Below are 18,389 nucleotides of genomic sequence, written 5' to 3'. Positions count from 1 at the left end.
TCTGTGTCTTTAAGGAGAGTGTCTCCGAAGAGAAGAGAGAAGAGGCGACGAAGCGTGTTTTTTGTCGGTCGCCTTTTTGTGGAGGATGCTGTGCCACTAACACGACTTACAGCCGACCAGCCAGCCAGCAGCAGGGTCGTGATGAAGCAAGATTTTTTAATGTAACAACATACGAAAAGTTAGATACGAATTTTATTACAAAATATTGTTAAATAACGCATAAACTTTTCTCTTACATTCCCCTCACCTTGGCTTATGTAATTTGCGTCGTAAAATATCGTTATGTCTGTTTCAAATGTCATCGCACTCGAAATGGTAATGAGGAATATGTTTTTTTAGTTTGCCTTTGCGATTCTTATCAATTGTAACTGTAACATAATTGTATTCTTTATAAACTTAAGTGGCTTTTAGTATAATAGGTTAAATAAAATTGTTAAAAAAAATCTTACATTGTAACTGCGTAAAGCATTTTTTATGGCAATAGTTTTAACTTTATAAAAGATGTTAATTGACGTGACTCAAAACAGCTGCTATTATTTCCCATAGACTATACTCAGGGGAGACACTTCTTATTTATTTTACTGGAGTAGTCAAATGGTTGATTGGTTTTTATGTAGAATCTGTAAATATCAAGCAAAAGCTATCTAACTATATTATTAAAAAATGGGTGCGTCCGTGGTCGAGAATTAGCATTAAGTTTTGTCTCCGAAGCTTACCGATCAAAAAGAAAAAGAATGTGTACGTTTGTGATTGATCTACATAACTTGTCAAATCATTGACAACTGACACGTTCTTGCGCTGGACCAATGACATAAGCTATTTCGCTTTTCATTGTCTCTTTTTTTTACATTCAAAAAGCGACTATTTTCGCGCTTACTATGTGTTAGAATTTGAAGTTTAATTCAATTTACCTTTGCAAAAACAGTATGTCGTTCAAATTATTTATTTACTTTTTTATAGCTTTGAAAAAGAAAATAAGATTAGTGCTTAAATTACGTTTATATAATATTCCTTCATAAGATTCCTTCCATTGCCTAGGCTTAGTATGGGCCTGTGTCCCGTAAAATATAGCATTAGTGAAGCCGTAAACCATAGTTCATCACTTATCGGTAACCGTTAAATTAATAGTTGAAGATAAGAATAATCACATACATATTTAAAATTATTTAAATTCATAATTATTTACTTCGCTACGCAAATCAGTCTTTAAAATTTTAAACATTTAATTTTTGTATATTTTTACTGTAATGTAATTAGGAAGATAACATCGTTTTTCTCGTTAAAAATTATATTTTTATAAATTACATTATACTTACGTACGTACTTAAAAAAATAAACTAATTACAGTGTTTAAATTAAACATGTTTACGCTGTAAACGCTATTTAATAAAAACGACGAATAAGTTCTGTATAAAATAAAAAACCTCAATAATATAGCTCTGTGGTCAATATGTATTATATTTAAAAAAACTAAGCTAACAACGCTTTCAATTATGTCAGCTTATAACCAAAAATAGCATTAAAATTGGACTATAATTGTAAAAATTACTATGCCAGAGACATACATAATAATAATTTATATTTATAGCCGCAGCTCATACCAATAACATGAAACCTGCCACGTTTAGAGTCCATTACTTGGAAATTCATTCCAATTATTTAATTTTCGAGCGCTATACATGGTGCTTCAAGATCACGACGGATTGGTTACATATATGGAATCATGAATGCAACAATACAGATGTTTAAATAGTTTTTTTGCATTTACGCAAAGATGTAACTTAGTCCAAAAAGTAAAGACTACTAGAAATTTTTAAATTTGGAACACCCTACCAATAAAATTAATTGACAAACAGCCGTGTACGTTAATAAAAAACACATTTCGTTAAAAATCTCTATTGCGAGGCCTAAGAGGCGCCTCAAAGCGATACAATTAACATTCACGACTTATAATTAATGTATTGTTTTAACATTGTATGCCAAGACGTCACTCAATGCCGTTGCCTCGCAGTTTTGCCCGGTGTGACCAATTGTGGCTTATTATTGTTTTAGAAGATGTTTTAGTCATTCATATCGTCATAAGAGATCAAGCTCAATTTCAATGTAGGTAAGTCCTTTTATTATCCTCATATAGGAATATATAGGATAGCTTGTTACAGATACTTGAATAAATCCCAATAAAATATGCGTTACAATCGCAATCACTATAATCTCGTACAGTAAGCGTGCCGATTGAACTAAATATATTAAATATAACACATTATTCTGAAATAATAATAAAAGATCATTCTTTTGCAGTTAAATTGTTTAAAAATGGTCACCCTCATTTTGCCGCCAATTCTAACTCAGTCGGCACTTGGCAATGTTCAAACGTAGTCTGTGACACGTAAACTGTCATCAGTCGATCTTTTGCGCGCGTATTAGTATGACGTGTAATACGAAACATAAATAAAATTCATGTGACGTAAACAATTGTTAATAAGTTAAATGTGATAATATTGTGTTAGTGACAAACATTCTGTGCAATCATTGTTTTTATTCATTATCATCATTTTGATGCCGCAAATCAATAGAGTAATTACAGGTAAAAGATTCTCGAATAGTTTTAATATTTGTATTATTATGTAAATGTTATACACACATGACAACAGATAACTAAATAGTTAATAGACTGTGACGAGCAGTAATGAGCTATGATTATTGACATTACAAATTACAATTAATAATATCAATTTATATTCATGTCAATTACTTTATTAAATCTCACTAAAATAGCCTATTAAATTAAATTTATACACAAAATATGACATTCACATTTCAACTTACTCTCTATTACTTATTATTATGTCGAGATGTTTCTGGAAACTAATATTGAAAATGTCTTATACAATAAAATAAATTAGGCATAGGTTTTTTTAAACAAACCAATTAATTAGAATTCCACGCATACATTAACGTGGTAATAATAATATTTTGTCACGGCCCCACGGCGTTCTCATAGTTGTTTACTAGACGTAAAATGTTGGCAGTATTTTTAGAAATCTATAAAATTGTCAAACTGCGAAAGCATCTCAAAGTTGACACGGTTTTGCCTATAATGTATATTATTTGCGTATAAACAGCAATATAGGTATGGTACTCGTAGTAATAAGTATAATACCTATATGGTTTGTGAAATTCTAATTATCTGGAATTACCAAGAGAAATTTTATACTTTTTCTAAGTGGTCCTCAATTTAATATAACAAAATTTATCGAATCTTTCCAATTAAAAATCGTATCCCGCCGATGGCATAGGCCGATTTTAGCTTCTATTGGAAAATTGGAGAGCTTTTGATGCCGAAAAACCCGTAATCATAATATGCTCGGAATGTATTCCAACTTGCGGGTGTTGCGCAACTACCGAAACTGAGCTACTTCTTGGTCATAAAGATTAATAGACAAAATAATTTTGTTTTTGTTTTTTTAACGAGTGCCACACATTTCCGCCCTTGACCGACTTCCTGTAAGCGAAACGTCGGTATGATTGTATAATAATGCTACAACAATTAAGAAACACGTTTTAATTCGATAAGTGTAGATTTGTTTCAAAGAAGACCACCTCAAACAATCTCTTAAATCTATTTATAAATATTCAAATAGTGAAAACAATTTTGGGGTAAGAAAACTGTAGGCTTCCAAGCACTTGTGGCAAATGTCATGAAACTAAAGTGTGTGTGCGGTGCAAATTGCTTCAAGAAAAGAGCCAAAATTGCACTCGGGAGCCCTCTGGAATTAAGAGTGCCCATGGATGGTTTATCAGGTGAGCCTACTCGCCCCAATACGCCATACGAACGCCAAGCTTTCGCATGTGTTTAAGCTGACTGACGCTATACACACATGTGAATGACATGAGGAATTCAGCTCATAAAGCACCAAAAGCAGAGAACAGGTGTAATTTGCATTTCCGCACGTACGAGGCCTAGGTAGCCAACTTTTTGTATTAATACAAAAACGCTTAATTAATACAATACAAAAATTTTAAGTGAAATCTATTAGTAGCATCAAACAAAAACTAGTTTGGCCTTCTTTTCTAAGGTGATCCACTTTTTATAATGTCACTTCCATATCGAAATCTTCCTACACAAATGCAATTTATTAAAAAATTTAACGGACCCAGTTTTAACTTAATAAATAAACATACATTTAAGTATTAATACATATTTTTTAATAGTAATTATGTAGTATATTTGATTGCAAATAAAGCAGAGAACAGGTCTGCCCAATATAAGGACATAAAAAAACGTTGAAATGTATGTACTGGGCGTAGTAAACATGTACAAATACTTTCCACGGATGCATATTTATTTTATTAAATATGTAATAGTTAGACTTTTGGTATCTCGGACTTTTTTGTAGATAATGATGATTCTATGAAACTGTAGTACGTAACTTTGGTACATATATTGTCAAGTTTTCGCAGCGTACGCGATATAGGGGGGTTTTTTTTTTCACACTTTGGTTCACATTATCGGCCTTATCATACGGCTTCCAAACTTTTTTGAAATAATCTATAGTCTATGGTTATCAGGCATAATGCAGGATTCTAATGGTGAAAGAATTTTTTAAATCGGTCCAGTAGTTTTTGAGCCTAGCCAAACAATCAAATATTTCCTCTTTATTATAGTAGAAACTAGTAATCTCAACTTTATAGATGGGTTTACCATCCCATTACGGTACTTTTAATGATCGTAACTATTTTAATTTTACAACTGTTTTATTATTTTTGCTATTAAATAAGTTAATAAGATCGTATATCATAGTTCGATTCGACATAAATATATTTTCTATAACGCAATTTATAAAAGGTCAGAATAACTAACGATCATTGGAAAGTCTATGCCAACGTTCGCGTTGCACCTTTATTATAGAAACCGATTATATATTCCTAATTTTTTAATTCCAAGGTATTCGAGTTGCAGTACCTTGAGTAGTTCCTACAAAGCCGCGTCACAGAGGCTCCGGGGTCGGTCTCGCATTCCGGGACAATTACAGGGACAAAAAAAATGTTGAATTACTAGACCACTTGTAATTTCCAAGGACTTATACTAGGATACATACATTCTAAACCTCACAGTCTCCTTTCGTAGGTTTGTTGCCCTCTGCATACCTTAGAAATTCTATTGGCAGTAAATTCGAAGGCAGATCACACATTTTATAGAATAAACTTGCGCTCCGAACGAGAATCGAACCCGATACCTAACGGACACCTAATAAGACAGCTAGGCTATAAGGCCCTTATATTGCTACTTGCTTCTATTTTATAAATAATACGGTAGATATCGCAACGTTCTGGTCGCTGGGTACAAAAACTCAACATCGGGACCGGAGTCGCAATAAATTGGCGACAGTCCCCATGAACTGCAAACTAATCAGTTTATATTTGTTTATCAAGTTAATAATATAATTAATTCCTGTTTAAATAATAACAAGTGATTAACAGAGATAAAGAACCAGTATAAGCTGTTACATTTCATTATTAATCTACTTGAAGTTAAGAGCTGGTGGTAATTACTTTTTAAATTCCTTGTTAAAATCAATTAAATATATCGATTAGGTAAATTTGTCGAATCACGGCTTCATCTTAAAACAGCTCCAATTTTTTTTCTATTGTTCTCTTCATGGCTTTGGACCCCTTAAAAAATTTAAAAAACTCATAATATTACATGCATGATGTAAATGATATTGTCTCAGTTCCCAGTATATTACATAAGGATAGTAGTATTATTAAATTTGTACCTTCCATCATTAATTTCACATATCTTGATGTTTTAATAAATTTATATAGGGTTAAAGAGCCACCACATTTAGTAGGAGAGCTGGCACCAATTTTTGGGCAGGTATTTGAGGCAAGCTGAAAACTTGTCACATACCTCTCCTATTATATTCCAACACTGAATTGCAGACCTGGCTGGTGAGTAGCGGGGCTAATAACTAATTTTTTAAGATAAAAAAGAAATCAAAAAATTATGTCCCTTCAACGTCCATAAATCAATACAATCACTTTTATGCAAAATGTATTTAGTATAAATTCCGTTTTTTTTTATTTTTTACTCCGAAATTCTAACTAGAAACCTCATGGGTTATTGTAAGTCACGTGGCCTCGCTAGAGCCAATAGTAACGCGGCAATCAAGAACGAAGACAGCTGTCGAAATGCGCTCTCTCTCATACTACAGCTTGTCTATAGTAGTACAGGCCCGTACTCATCCATTATTTGTTTGATCACCTGGCAGGTAGAAAGCCCTACCAAAATGATCTGTCTTTTTGGGAATCTAATTTTATAGTTATAAATAACATTCCATTAAAATTTTAAGCTGCCTCAAAAACATTTTTTACAATTTTTTGCAAAAAATGTTTGCACGCGTCTGGCAATGTTACAGCCCCGATTAAATTGTCTGGCTTATTTTTTTTCGTATTTATTAAGTATTACACTGCAACATATATAAATTGTGTATTGCCTCAAATATATTTTTGGGGAAAAAAAAATAATATTTTTAAAAATGTAGGGGTTGATTTAGCCCCGCTACTCACCAGCCAGGTCTGCAATTCCGTGTTGGAATATAATAGGAGAGGTATGTGACAAGTTTTCAGCTTGCCTCAAATACCTGCCCAAAAATTGGCGCCAGCTCTCGGACCAATTATTGCATTGTACACCATCGACGAGTGATGAAAATATGTAACAAAAAATTTGGAGCTGTTTTAAGGTGGCACTATGAGTTATGTAACCTAACATCAGTTAAGTTAAATATACATATTTTAGTAAATAAGTAGAAGCGTAACCAAAATGTAAGCAATCATCGCACACTTAAAGCCAAAATGAGTCCTTTGGTTTTACCACACCCATAAATTGTATTTTAACATTCTCGTTTCCGATAATTATCACTATTATTATGTAACTTAGATTTACGAGCTCTTGGATAAGTCAAGTTATTTTTTTGTTAATCTAGCGTCGCAACCCCACTACCCCTAATGTTATCTTTGTTATAAACTCACGTTTTAAACAATTAAAGCCAGTTGTTACCCAGCTTCAAACAAAGTGTTTAATTTGAACATATCCATACAACAACCGCTACCGAACTTAATTCGTAATTCAACAAATTTACTATAAATTAAATCAGTCGTTCGTTAAATTACATAATACTGTATTATGTTCATGAAAGAATCTTAAAATGAATTAGTAGAGAATAAAAAGTTAACAAGGCATAAGAGATTTCTTATTTTTATATTAAAAGTGGGACTTTAAAAATCTGTCACTAAAGTTCCGCTATGGATAAAATATTTCAAAATTAAAGTTTCGTCCACACGATATTTCAGCGTAATTGTAATTTCAATTAAGTACCAAATTACCAGCCACTCAATCCGGTAAAAATTTCAAAATTGAATATTTTAACTTCATAAGTGCTTATTTAAGTAAACTTGTATCAGAAAACGTAACGTGTGACAGCAATAACAACTTACAAATACATGACAACATCGAAAACTAATTAAGAAGTAACGTTCATTTTATGCTATAACCTTTGGTTGTTTCTGTATCAAGTTTTTTTTAAATAGCCAAGTAGATTTGTCTTCTGTACCTAACTACCTGACTGACACGCGGTTGTTTCTGAAGTCAACGGCGGCGTGCCTTTGTGGTTTCGTCACGATAATTTCACCGTATAATTGAGTTATAAATGCGAAAAGATTTTTTTTTACTGGAGCATAGTTGTAAATTGTAAACGCACGGCCAACGTTGCTCTCTCAATTACTATAATATCCTGTCATTTTGCAGTAAACAACCTCGAGCGCAGTATTAATATCCATGACAAAAACATTGTTGTAAATATTAAGCAAATAATAAAAAAAAATCTTGATAACCTTCCGTATAAATAATGATATTTTGACATAATAATTGCTATAAATTATTTTGCAAGTTTTTATCGTAGGTGTCCTTAATATTACAGAAAGCAACTTAAAAATCACTTAATTATTTAATTGATTCGCAAGTCGGACCGTTAATAGTGTAAAACATTGCAGCATTATGCAATTTTATAGCCAAATTCAAACATTTAAATGCTCCACTTCATTACGAATCCCTGCACTAATCTCGAATAGTTTTACATAAATTAAAAATAAAAACCCTTTTTTGTTATAAAAATATCTATATTAAAAAAAACAATGTAACAACTAATTTTATATACTTATTACATATTATTATATCGAAAAGAAAATTCTACATACTTATTATTCAGTTTAGAATAAACAGACATATATTTCCAACACACAAATAATCAGTATTTACAATATTCTTAACCGACACTAATAAAATATATATTTAGAGTTATACCTTCATTTGTTTATAACATCTTTCGTTTTACGTTCTTACTAGGGCTGAGTCTCAATTTCTAGATGTATGTGAATTTCTTTATTATGCAAGCAGGAAAGAGAAGTTGCCATAAAAAGATCAGAAAATTTCGATACTTTTTCTCGTATGTCATATAAACGAACTCCCTTGTGATCCAATTGCTTCCTGCGTTAATAATGCCATTTGGGGCATTACAGGCAGACAGTAGTGACAAAGTATAGTATTGTTGACATCCTCTACTGCTTCATTTAAGAATAAGTTGAAAGTCTTAATGTCTTAAGCCTTGTATCTTCCTTGTTTTTTTTATAGCTGCTAGTTTGGTGTTAAATTTTGTGCTGTCATGTTTTGTCGTGTTTTACTTTGTATTGGATTTTTCATCAGTGAACCTTTTTTTTTTGGATATGTCCAATGTGTCTATTTATTTTATGTTTTACTTTAAATAAATAAATTTGTTAATTTTTTTTTTACTAGTAGCAGAGTAGTAGATACGTAGGTATGTATGGTAAGGTACACTCTATCTATGTATAATAGTTGTTAAGAGAAAGTTGTTTAACTTTCTCATTAAAAGATTTAGAATGAACATTGTCTTAAGTAGTTTTAAAAACGTTCTGGTCAAATCATTGTCTTATGTATATAAAGGATTAGACAAGCTTAGTATTGGAAATTGAATTGCGCAAATTACGATTCTTTTGCAGATGTGAAAAATATAAACCTAAACAATACTTTTTTTAGTTATCGGGCGATTAAAATCTAAATAATATTTCTTTTTGTTATACTAAAACATCTGTGGAAACTTCTGAAAGTTTTATATTTGTTAAGAAGTGGTATACTCACTTGTACCATAAATGGTTTAAACGTTCGTATAATACATAGAATATTCCGACATTTGGAGGAAGCTTTTGTCATATTAGTAAATAATGTAAAAAGCACCCATAATAGATTAAGTACAATAAAGGTTTATTTTACAATAAATAAAAATCTTTAATACCCATTAACAACGGAGATGCCCAGCAACTACATGCCACGGCACTCCGATTCTTTATTCGGTTTGATTCCAAAAGATACCATCTGCAATTTTTCTCTGCTCATGTATCGAATACCTTGTTCGATATCGTATATATTTTAGTCTAGCTTAGGGTAAAATTCAGTGTAGAGATTTTGCGCTAAGTTTGGTTGCCGTATCTCGAAAACGAATTTAATTTTGACGCATATTTTAAGTCTCGAGTTTTAATCTTACATCAAAATTAACACTAATGTGTTAATTTTGATATGTAATTAATTACATATTATCTAAGATACTGTGTTATTAATTATATATTACTAAGAGGTTCCACTTCCAAAAAACACCCTTTGTCGATACTATCTACTATAAAGCGCAAATCCGGCTCCACATGGAGTATCAGCTCCTTCCACTTGACCGTATTCAAGAACCAATTCTTAAAAGGCCGGCCACGCACTCGCGAGCCCATTGGCATTGAGAGTGTCCATGCGCAGCGGTATGACTCACCATCAGGTGAGACTCCTGGCGATTGCCCTCTGTTCCATAAAAAACTTGCGAATAAATGAGAAGAAAGTTATGAATAAAATTATTAAATATTAGAAAGCTTTAGCTTCTAATTATCTTTTAAGACAAACATATTTGAGTTATGAATTTATTTAATGCGAATTTTAATGTTTACCATTTGGATAAAGTACCTTTTAATAATATAAACGTGACGGAAGATGATATTATTGCTTATACGGATGTAGGTGTTAACGTAATATCAATGGACGATTAAGTGGGAGCGTACTAATTCTTTAATCTTTTCCCTGTGTTATTGAGAGAGTTCATGGGTATTACTTGACAGGTCTAGCCCGGACAAACAATGACCACTATTTAAGCCTTGACTTGTTTATGCTATCTCGGAATATTAAGCAGTATTAAGAATATCCATAGTGCTAAATCACCTGCATCATAAGCGCACCCCACGTACATGTACACTTTGTTTCACACCATCACACAACATAGCCGAATTACGTGTGACTTAGTTCAATGTATGTTTTTTATTTCGACTTCCTTTGCCCTTTGTTATACAAAAAAATGCATTTTTAGGTGAATTTTCCGGTCTGGTAGGTTGGGATATTTACATATTTCTCATTAATAATATTGCAACATCCACTAACATGATAGAATATACTTAATTATGTTGTAAACGTTTATGAGAAATTTCGATTATTTTGTCACTACTACTAGAGGATTGTTAAATGCGTGGGCTTAAAATCCGGGAAATTTTAAAAATTGGTATGCTCCTTACTTGAGAGGTTAAAGCTTAAGACGTATTGGCTCGGTTATACGTCGATAGGCAGCTTCAGTTGGGTGCGTCTAAATGTACCATAAAAGGCTAAGTTGTGGAACGATGATTCTAGTCTTAGTAAAACAATTATTCAATGACTCATAATTGCCTGGCACTGACAGAAAATAACGGAATTACGTCATCACGACAAAACCAGCGGTGGATCTATGTATCTGTCACCGTAAAATTGTAAAAACCGTTAGATTGTAATCTATCTCGCGAGATTGTAAACTGTCGAAAGATTGTGAACCTCAACGAACTGCTTACAAATTAACGTATTATTATTCGGTAGTTATATGAAATTGTTGGGAAGTAAAACTAATCTGTAATTGACCAAAGAAGTTTGAATGATAACTAAGTTAGTGTAGTACAATCTACCGAATAATAATACGTTAAATTGTAAGCAGTACGCTGAGGTTCACAATCTTTCGACAGTTTATAATCTCGCGAGATAGATTACAATCTAACGGTGTTTACAATTTTACGTTAACATATCCATGACACACTTCCCCTGAAGCCAAGACAGCGGACAAATTCTGTATAGAAAATAAAAATAAAATAAATAAATCAGTGGCGCTACAACCCCTTTAGGTCTGGGCCTTAGATTTATGTATCTGTTTCATGAACATTTGGCAATCTAATAGGCAAGTAGATGATCGGCCTCCTGTGCTTGACACACGCCGTCGACTTTTTGAGTCTAAGACATGTTTCCTCACGATGTTTTCCTTCACCGTTCGAGCGAATGTTAAATGCGCACATAGAAAGAAAGTCCATTGGTGCAGCCTGGATCGAACCTACGACCTCAGGGATGAGAGTCGCACGCTGAAGCCACTAGGCCAACACTGCTCATCAACATTAAAATGCGTTATTCTGTAAAAAAAATACAAATATGAATATGGTCTTCTAAAAAAATTATATGTTGTACGTTGCTTCAACGTACTTAAACGTAACGTTCAAATTTCGAACTAAAATACCTCAAGATTGAAATAGAAATAGTGAGCTCTATATATATTTTATACTAAACAACATACTAATGTTTGTTAAGTGGTAATTATTCTAGACGATTATAGTTTAAACAATCGTTTCTATTCATTTGAGTTCTCATGCGTAAGTACTCAAACGACAATTTTATCGATATCAAATTGGTTCTAATTATACTTGTTGCCTTCTTGGAAAAATATATTTATTCTTACGACAAATACACGCAGTATTGGTCTAGTGGCTTCAGCGTACGACTTTCATCCTTGAAGTCGTAGGTTCGAACCCCGGCTGTGCACCAATAGAGTTTTTTTTTTATAGAACAGGGGGCAAACGGGCAGGAGGATGTTAAGTGATACCGGCGCCCATGGACACTCAATGCCAGAGAGCTCGCGAGTGCGTTGCCGGCCTGTTGTGTGTATCTTCACTAAATTCCGTCCAATCGATCAATCGCTGGTATAAACATGAACTATAACTACAATTTTTTTTAATATGATTAACGAAACTTTACGATTTTAGCACTCCACCACTAATAAAGTAATTGAATATTTTTTTTAAAGTAAGTGTCAAAATTACTTTGATATATGTATTTAATTTCCATTCAAAAGTGAATAATTATCATATAAATGCTTTAAGGTAATACTTTGGAAATTATTTATAAATAGTAATTCTTAATAAACAATTGCAGTCACTACCTACTCAATATGAAACTGGTTATACCTACTTGAGTTTTGAACATGACAGGTCATTAGACTCTTGACAACTGATAAAGCAAAAACACTTCGTTACATTACATTACAATCATACTCCAGTCAAATTACGAAATAAATAAACATGAGCGAACACAGTTTGGGGATTTTGAGGATCGATAGAGGGGTGTATTCTGAGCATAAATTCCAATTTGAGGGGTTGTACTGAGGTCAGCTCAAGGTCATTTCGATGGAAACGCGTTTAATTCGATATCTCGAGAATGGTTAGTGTTAGGCGAAAAATTGTAGAGACCTTTTCTTTTCCTAACTAAATTTACTAACTTTTTTATTAGAAACTTTTTTTTATAACATTAATGTTTTTCAAGTTATTACTACCGCAAGGCAGAAATTTTACTTTTTTTTCAATTTTTCGTCGTTTTCTCCCCAACCATTTAATTTTATTAAATTTTACCGATCATGGAAGTGTAGATCTTTTAATTATGAACAATTTTGTTGTTAAACTTTTTTCCGTAATGCCAATACCTTCGGAGTTATAGATTACTTTACCGAGCGAAATCCGCGCCACTGTCGCAATATAAAAAGGTCAATCGATTAAACTATTTAAAAATTAGGTATTTAATTTAGGTAAATTTAAGTAAATTAACAATTAAAACTGTTTCACACATTTATTTATAGAAAAATAGGTTATAAAATTCGGAATATTAAGCACCCGAGGTCGATGGAAGTGATTCGTGAATATTCGTGGTCCTGACGGTATCGGGGCATACGTCGTCCTAAATTATCCGGAGCTGGTTTCAATGACATCGCTATCGGCTAATAATTACTGATTAATTATCATTATTAATCATATATTAAGATTAATAATTTACTGAGATCGATTGCGTGCAAATGCAAAACCAAATGCGGCAAAGCGTGCGAATGCAGAAAGGCCGGCCTCTTTTGCTCAGTGATTTGCACCAATTGCCAAGAGAACTATTGTTCGAATGTCGCGAACGTTATCGACGATGATGATCTTGACGCAATGGACGAGGATGACGTATGCCCCGATACCGTCAGGACCACGAATATTTACGAATCACTTCCATCGACCTCGGGTGCTTAATATTCCGAATTTTATAACCTATTTTTCTATAAATAAATGTGTGAAACAGTTTTAATTGTTAATTTACTTAAATTTACCTAAATTAAATACCTAATTTTTAAATAGTTTAATCGATTGACCTTTTTATATTGCGACAGTGGCGCGGATTTCGCTCGGTAAAGTAATCTATAACTCCGAAGGTATTGGCATTACGGAAAAAAGTTTAAGAACAAAATTGTTCATAATTAAAAGATCTACACTTCCATGATCGGTAAAATTTAATAAAATTAAATGGTTGGGGAGAAAACGACGAAAAATTGAAAAAAAAGTAAAATTTCTGCCTTGCGGTAGTAATAACTTGAAAAACATTAATGTTATAAAAAAAAGTTTCTAATAAAAAAGTTAGTAAATTTAGTTAGGAAAAGAAAAGGTCTCTACAATTTTTCGCCTAACACTAACCATTCTCGAGATATCGAATTAAACGCGTTTCCATCGAAATGACCTTGAGCTGACCTCAGTACAACCCCTCAAATTGGAATTTATGCTCAGAATACACCCCCCTATCGATCCTCAAAATCCCCAAACTGTGTTCGCTCATGTTTATTTAACCCGTTTTTAGCCATAATTTGACTGGACTATCAGTAGTAATTTTGAAAGCCCAAACGTATTTAAATAATCGACAAAAACCTGTAGCAACTAGACTATTTTTATATTTTTTTATTATTAAGGAAATAATCATGAAACTTATTTTATTACGTATCTTTTGTTAAATTATACATTTTGATGTGCAGGCTGCTATTAAAAAAATATAAAAAAATCTGTGGCCTCCACCTCTTTAGTTCTGGGCCTCAGATTTCTGAATCTGTTTCATGATCATTTTTCAATCTATTACGCAAGTAGATGATCAGCCTCCTGTGCCTGATACACGCCGTTGACTTTTGGGGTCTAAGACATGTCGGTCTCCTCGCGATGTTTTCCTTCACCTTTCGAGCGAATGTTAAATGCGCACATAGAAAGAAAGTCCATGAGTGCACAGCCGGGGATCGCGTTTACGATCTCAGTGATGAGAGCCACTAACTTTTTTTACTTAAGGGTTATCTAAGTGACACCTGTTACCTATAAAGAATATAAGTATAGTCGATCTAATAGAGATAAGAAACGAGAATGTTATATTACAATTTATGAATGTATGAAAAACTAAAGGGCACATTTATTACTAAACTGACGTATTACAATTTATTGGCTACAAGTGTAAGTTAATTGCTTACATTTTGCGCTTCTAATTATGTATTAACTAAAATATATATATATATATATATATATATATATATATATATATAATATGAACGCTCCCATAGGAGGGACAAATGGAATGATGGGATGCCTGGAATATCTACAGGGTACACGAAATTTAGATTTTGTTTGTTTGGGGCAATAAACCTGATTGTTAAGTATCTTAATTTCGATACATCAATTAATTTTCTGCGATTCCTCAATGTATACGGAGATCGCGTTTTGACCAAAACTCACCGATGTCCAGATTGAGCATTTCGTTAAACGAGCTGGGTCTGGATGTCCATAGGTGCTCCCCTCATACTCGATTTTCGTTTATTAATTAGTCAGTTAGTAATTAGTCAATTCTTATATTGTATCGTACATATATCATATCATACGTTATTAAATTTATATCAACTACAGTGTCTCACGCAAATAATCATTTATTGAATAATACGTATCAACTCGTATATACGTACCACTGTATATAAGAACGAATGGCGTGCTAATTTACTATTATAACATTAATATATAAGACGCAAGATAGACACAAGAAAAAGGGTTGCTTCATTAAAAAAGTCTTAATTAATATTGTTAATACTCAGTAGCATATAAATTTAGGTTTTTATATTATATTCCAAGTTCAAGGGCTATTTTTTGTTCAATCGAAAGCAACTACCTACCATCGGTAATTTATCTTAAGTATTGAAACAACTTAAAGATACAGAAAATATGACATTTATAATTGAAACAAGTAAAAAGTTGTGAAAAATTTATTGAATTCCAGTTTTTGAGTTTATTCGTTACAAACAAATATTGGCTTAGATTACATTACACATTTATTTTTTATTTCAGGCAGCTGGTGCAAGGAACCCGGCGCCACCTTCGAACCAGTCTCCGGTTAAATTTCACATGAGGTAAGAACTAGAACCCACGAGAATGTAAGTGCGTGCTCCAATTTCACTAAGCCTGCTGATAGAGGACAAATCTTTGTTAAATATTTATTTTATTATTATTAATTACTTAAGATGTCATGTAGAACATGGTGTAATTGCAGCTCCTTACAAACGTTTTGCAAAAAAAAAACTAGACGTTTAAAATAAGTGGCGGATAGTTTCTTGCCAGTTCTTCTTGTCCGTTCTACGTGAATTAGTTCTGGCAGTAAATGAAAAATTAGAAGCATTTCATACATATTTATTTTTGACGTTCATAACTGTACATTTTGTTACGTATATGAATAAATGATTTTTGAATTTGAACCAGATATATACCTACCCCTCAGATTTCTGTTGCTCAATTTTTGAATAGAATATGTAAGGCTTTTGCCTGACACGCGCCGTTGATTTTAAGGTCTAAGGCACGATGGTTTTCCTTCTTTAAGTTTATCAGCACATTAATACATATTAGTTGTGGAGGAAGGATGGTGTACAGTCGCTCCAATCTAAAGGGGGGATCTTCGACCAGACTAACCACTGACTGGTGGCCCAAAGGCTCTCTAAATATACTTAGCGGCCGGAATATTTCAGTGGTTTGTGAGCGCGGATTGTAGAACGCTACATAGTTAATCGTATCAGCGAAACTTAAAAAGTAAACATTCTAATATAAGTAATTTAGGATTCTAAGACTCATACTTAATGTTTCTGAAAAATATTAATTATAAAAGACATAACACATCAAACACAGATTAATTACGTGATAATAAACACCTGATCTATTCATATCAATGGTCGATAATACTAGAATTCGTCATTGTTGTATGTCAAAGTCGAATCATTTATTTCAATTAGGCCTATTTAAAAGGCACTTTTGAAAGTCAAAAATATTAAGGTTAAAAAAAATTACAACGCACTTGCGAGCCCTCTGATATTGAGAGTGTCTATGGGCGGTTATATCACTTAACATCAGATGATCCTTCTGCCCGTTTTCCCCCTGGACTATAAAAATATGACGCTTGTTGCCCCATCCAAAAGGTAGTTTCATATGGAGAAGAATGGGGAAGAAACTCTATACTTACAATTTTTAAAATAGTTTTTAGAAGAACTTAAATGCAATAGCAAAATATAATAATTTTAAGAGTTACTAAATTTCAAATTGAAGATTTCAAAACTAGTAAGAGGAAAATAGATAAATAACTGTTGCGCAGTTTTAGCTGCAAACAAAAGTGCTAAGCTATAAATCTAGTGGCACTAAAAACAAAATACTTTACATAAATAACATAAAGATAACATTTATGTTACATAAATAATGTTGAAAGCGATTTTACAATACCGTTGGTAACCGGTATCTTTGGTAAAATGATCACTTGTTAATATGCGAAGCGATCAGATGCTTTTTATATCTGTCGTTAAAACAAGATTATGTTACATCACAATTTGAGGGAAACTGCGACGCAAATTATCGGACATCATGTGATTTTTAAGATGTTAAAATTTAAGAGTTAGTAATATAAAAAAGCAGTTTTGGCAGTATCCGATGACTATTTCTTTAGCATTAAAATTTAAATATTATGTTTTTAATGATAATAAACATCTTTGAACCTAATATATTATTCGTATAGTTATACGAAAAACTAAAATGAAAAATAGAATATAACTATCTTCACTGACTGACATAGGCTATATTAAATTTAAAAAAATAGGAACCCTAACAAAAATGCAATAATATATCCTAAGATGTGAAAAAAATATCCATAAAAAATCTGTCATCGCGTGCGCTGTGAAAACAATTGAAGATATAACAAATCTACAAAAAGAATATATACCTGTAGAGTTATTTTTAAATTTCCTGATGTCGGACATTCTACGTAAATAATGTTACGAATTTAAAAATGTGTTAGATATATCGTTGTAAAGTAAAATCTGTATGTTGATTAGATTATGAAGGTAAGTGTGTATCTTATAATCTGAAAGGAAGTAAAACGAAGTAGAATAAAAAATTTACTATATCAAAAATATATCTATAGTCCGACTTAAGTAGACTTTCCACACGCATTGCTAGTATACACAATACAATATTATAATATTAAAAGGTTAAAAATATCTGCAACAGCCGGTTTGTTGACCTTTATGTCTGAATTTTGTCGAAATTATATAGAATTTTATATACGTTCGTGCCAAGCCCCTTTTTTGAATATCACCCTGAAGCACGAATAAACATTTCGCAGCAATTGTACACAAAATTAACAATTAAAAATTAAATAAGTTTGAACAGTTGTTTAGCCTTGGAGAATTTAAGTCAAAACAGGGAATAGTGTAGATAGTATAATCGATATGGTAGTATTATAGTATGTTAGTATGTTTAAAACATTCGGGAAATAGGGAAATGTAGGTAAAAGATTTTAGATGTATGCTATACTAAGCTTACTTCTAAAATCCTAAAAAATGTGGATTTTTGTATTCCAAAGTACTTTTAAATACAATTGATTTACCTAAGTTTATTCTTTTCTTAGTTGGAGAAGCACGGCGTGCACTCTGCTGCTCGCCATTACCATCACTGTTTCAGGTAATTACTTATAATCTTTTTTCCAATATCATTAAGAGAATAGAGTTAGGTTCTATGTTCTTAACTTGTGAAGCAATTTTAAAATTCTTGAACAGAGCGTTAATAGTTTTACATAGCTTTCCTTATTGACT

At 32.3% G+C, this 18,389-nt stretch overlaps 1 protein-coding gene across 1 annotated transcript in view; it reads left to right on the top strand.

The window, feature by feature from the left end:
• Positions 1–2,361: 2,361 nt before the first annotated feature.
• LOC125056030 overlaps positions 2,362–18,389 on the top strand; it is a 30,466-nt gene continuing 14,438 nt past the window's right edge. Inside the window, exons 1-3 of the mRNA XM_047658847.1 lie at positions 2,362–2,584; positions 15,613–15,674; positions 18,206–18,258. Of these exons, the coding sequence (XP_047514803.1) occupies positions 15,670–15,674; positions 18,206–18,258 (58 nt within the window). The 5' untranslated portion in view covers positions 2,362–2,584; positions 15,613–15,669. The remainder of the gene's footprint in view (positions 2,585–15,612; positions 15,675–18,205; positions 18,259–18,389) is intronic.

This window comes from Pieris napi, chromosome 14 (genome assembly GCF_905475465.1).
Source record: "Pieris napi chromosome 14, ilPieNapi1.2, whole genome shotgun sequence".
NCBI lineage: Eukaryota > Metazoa > Arthropoda > Insecta > Lepidoptera > Pieridae > Pieris > Pieris napi.
Note: the sequence above shows the minus strand (reverse complement) of the source record. Positions and strands in the feature narration are given on the sequence as shown.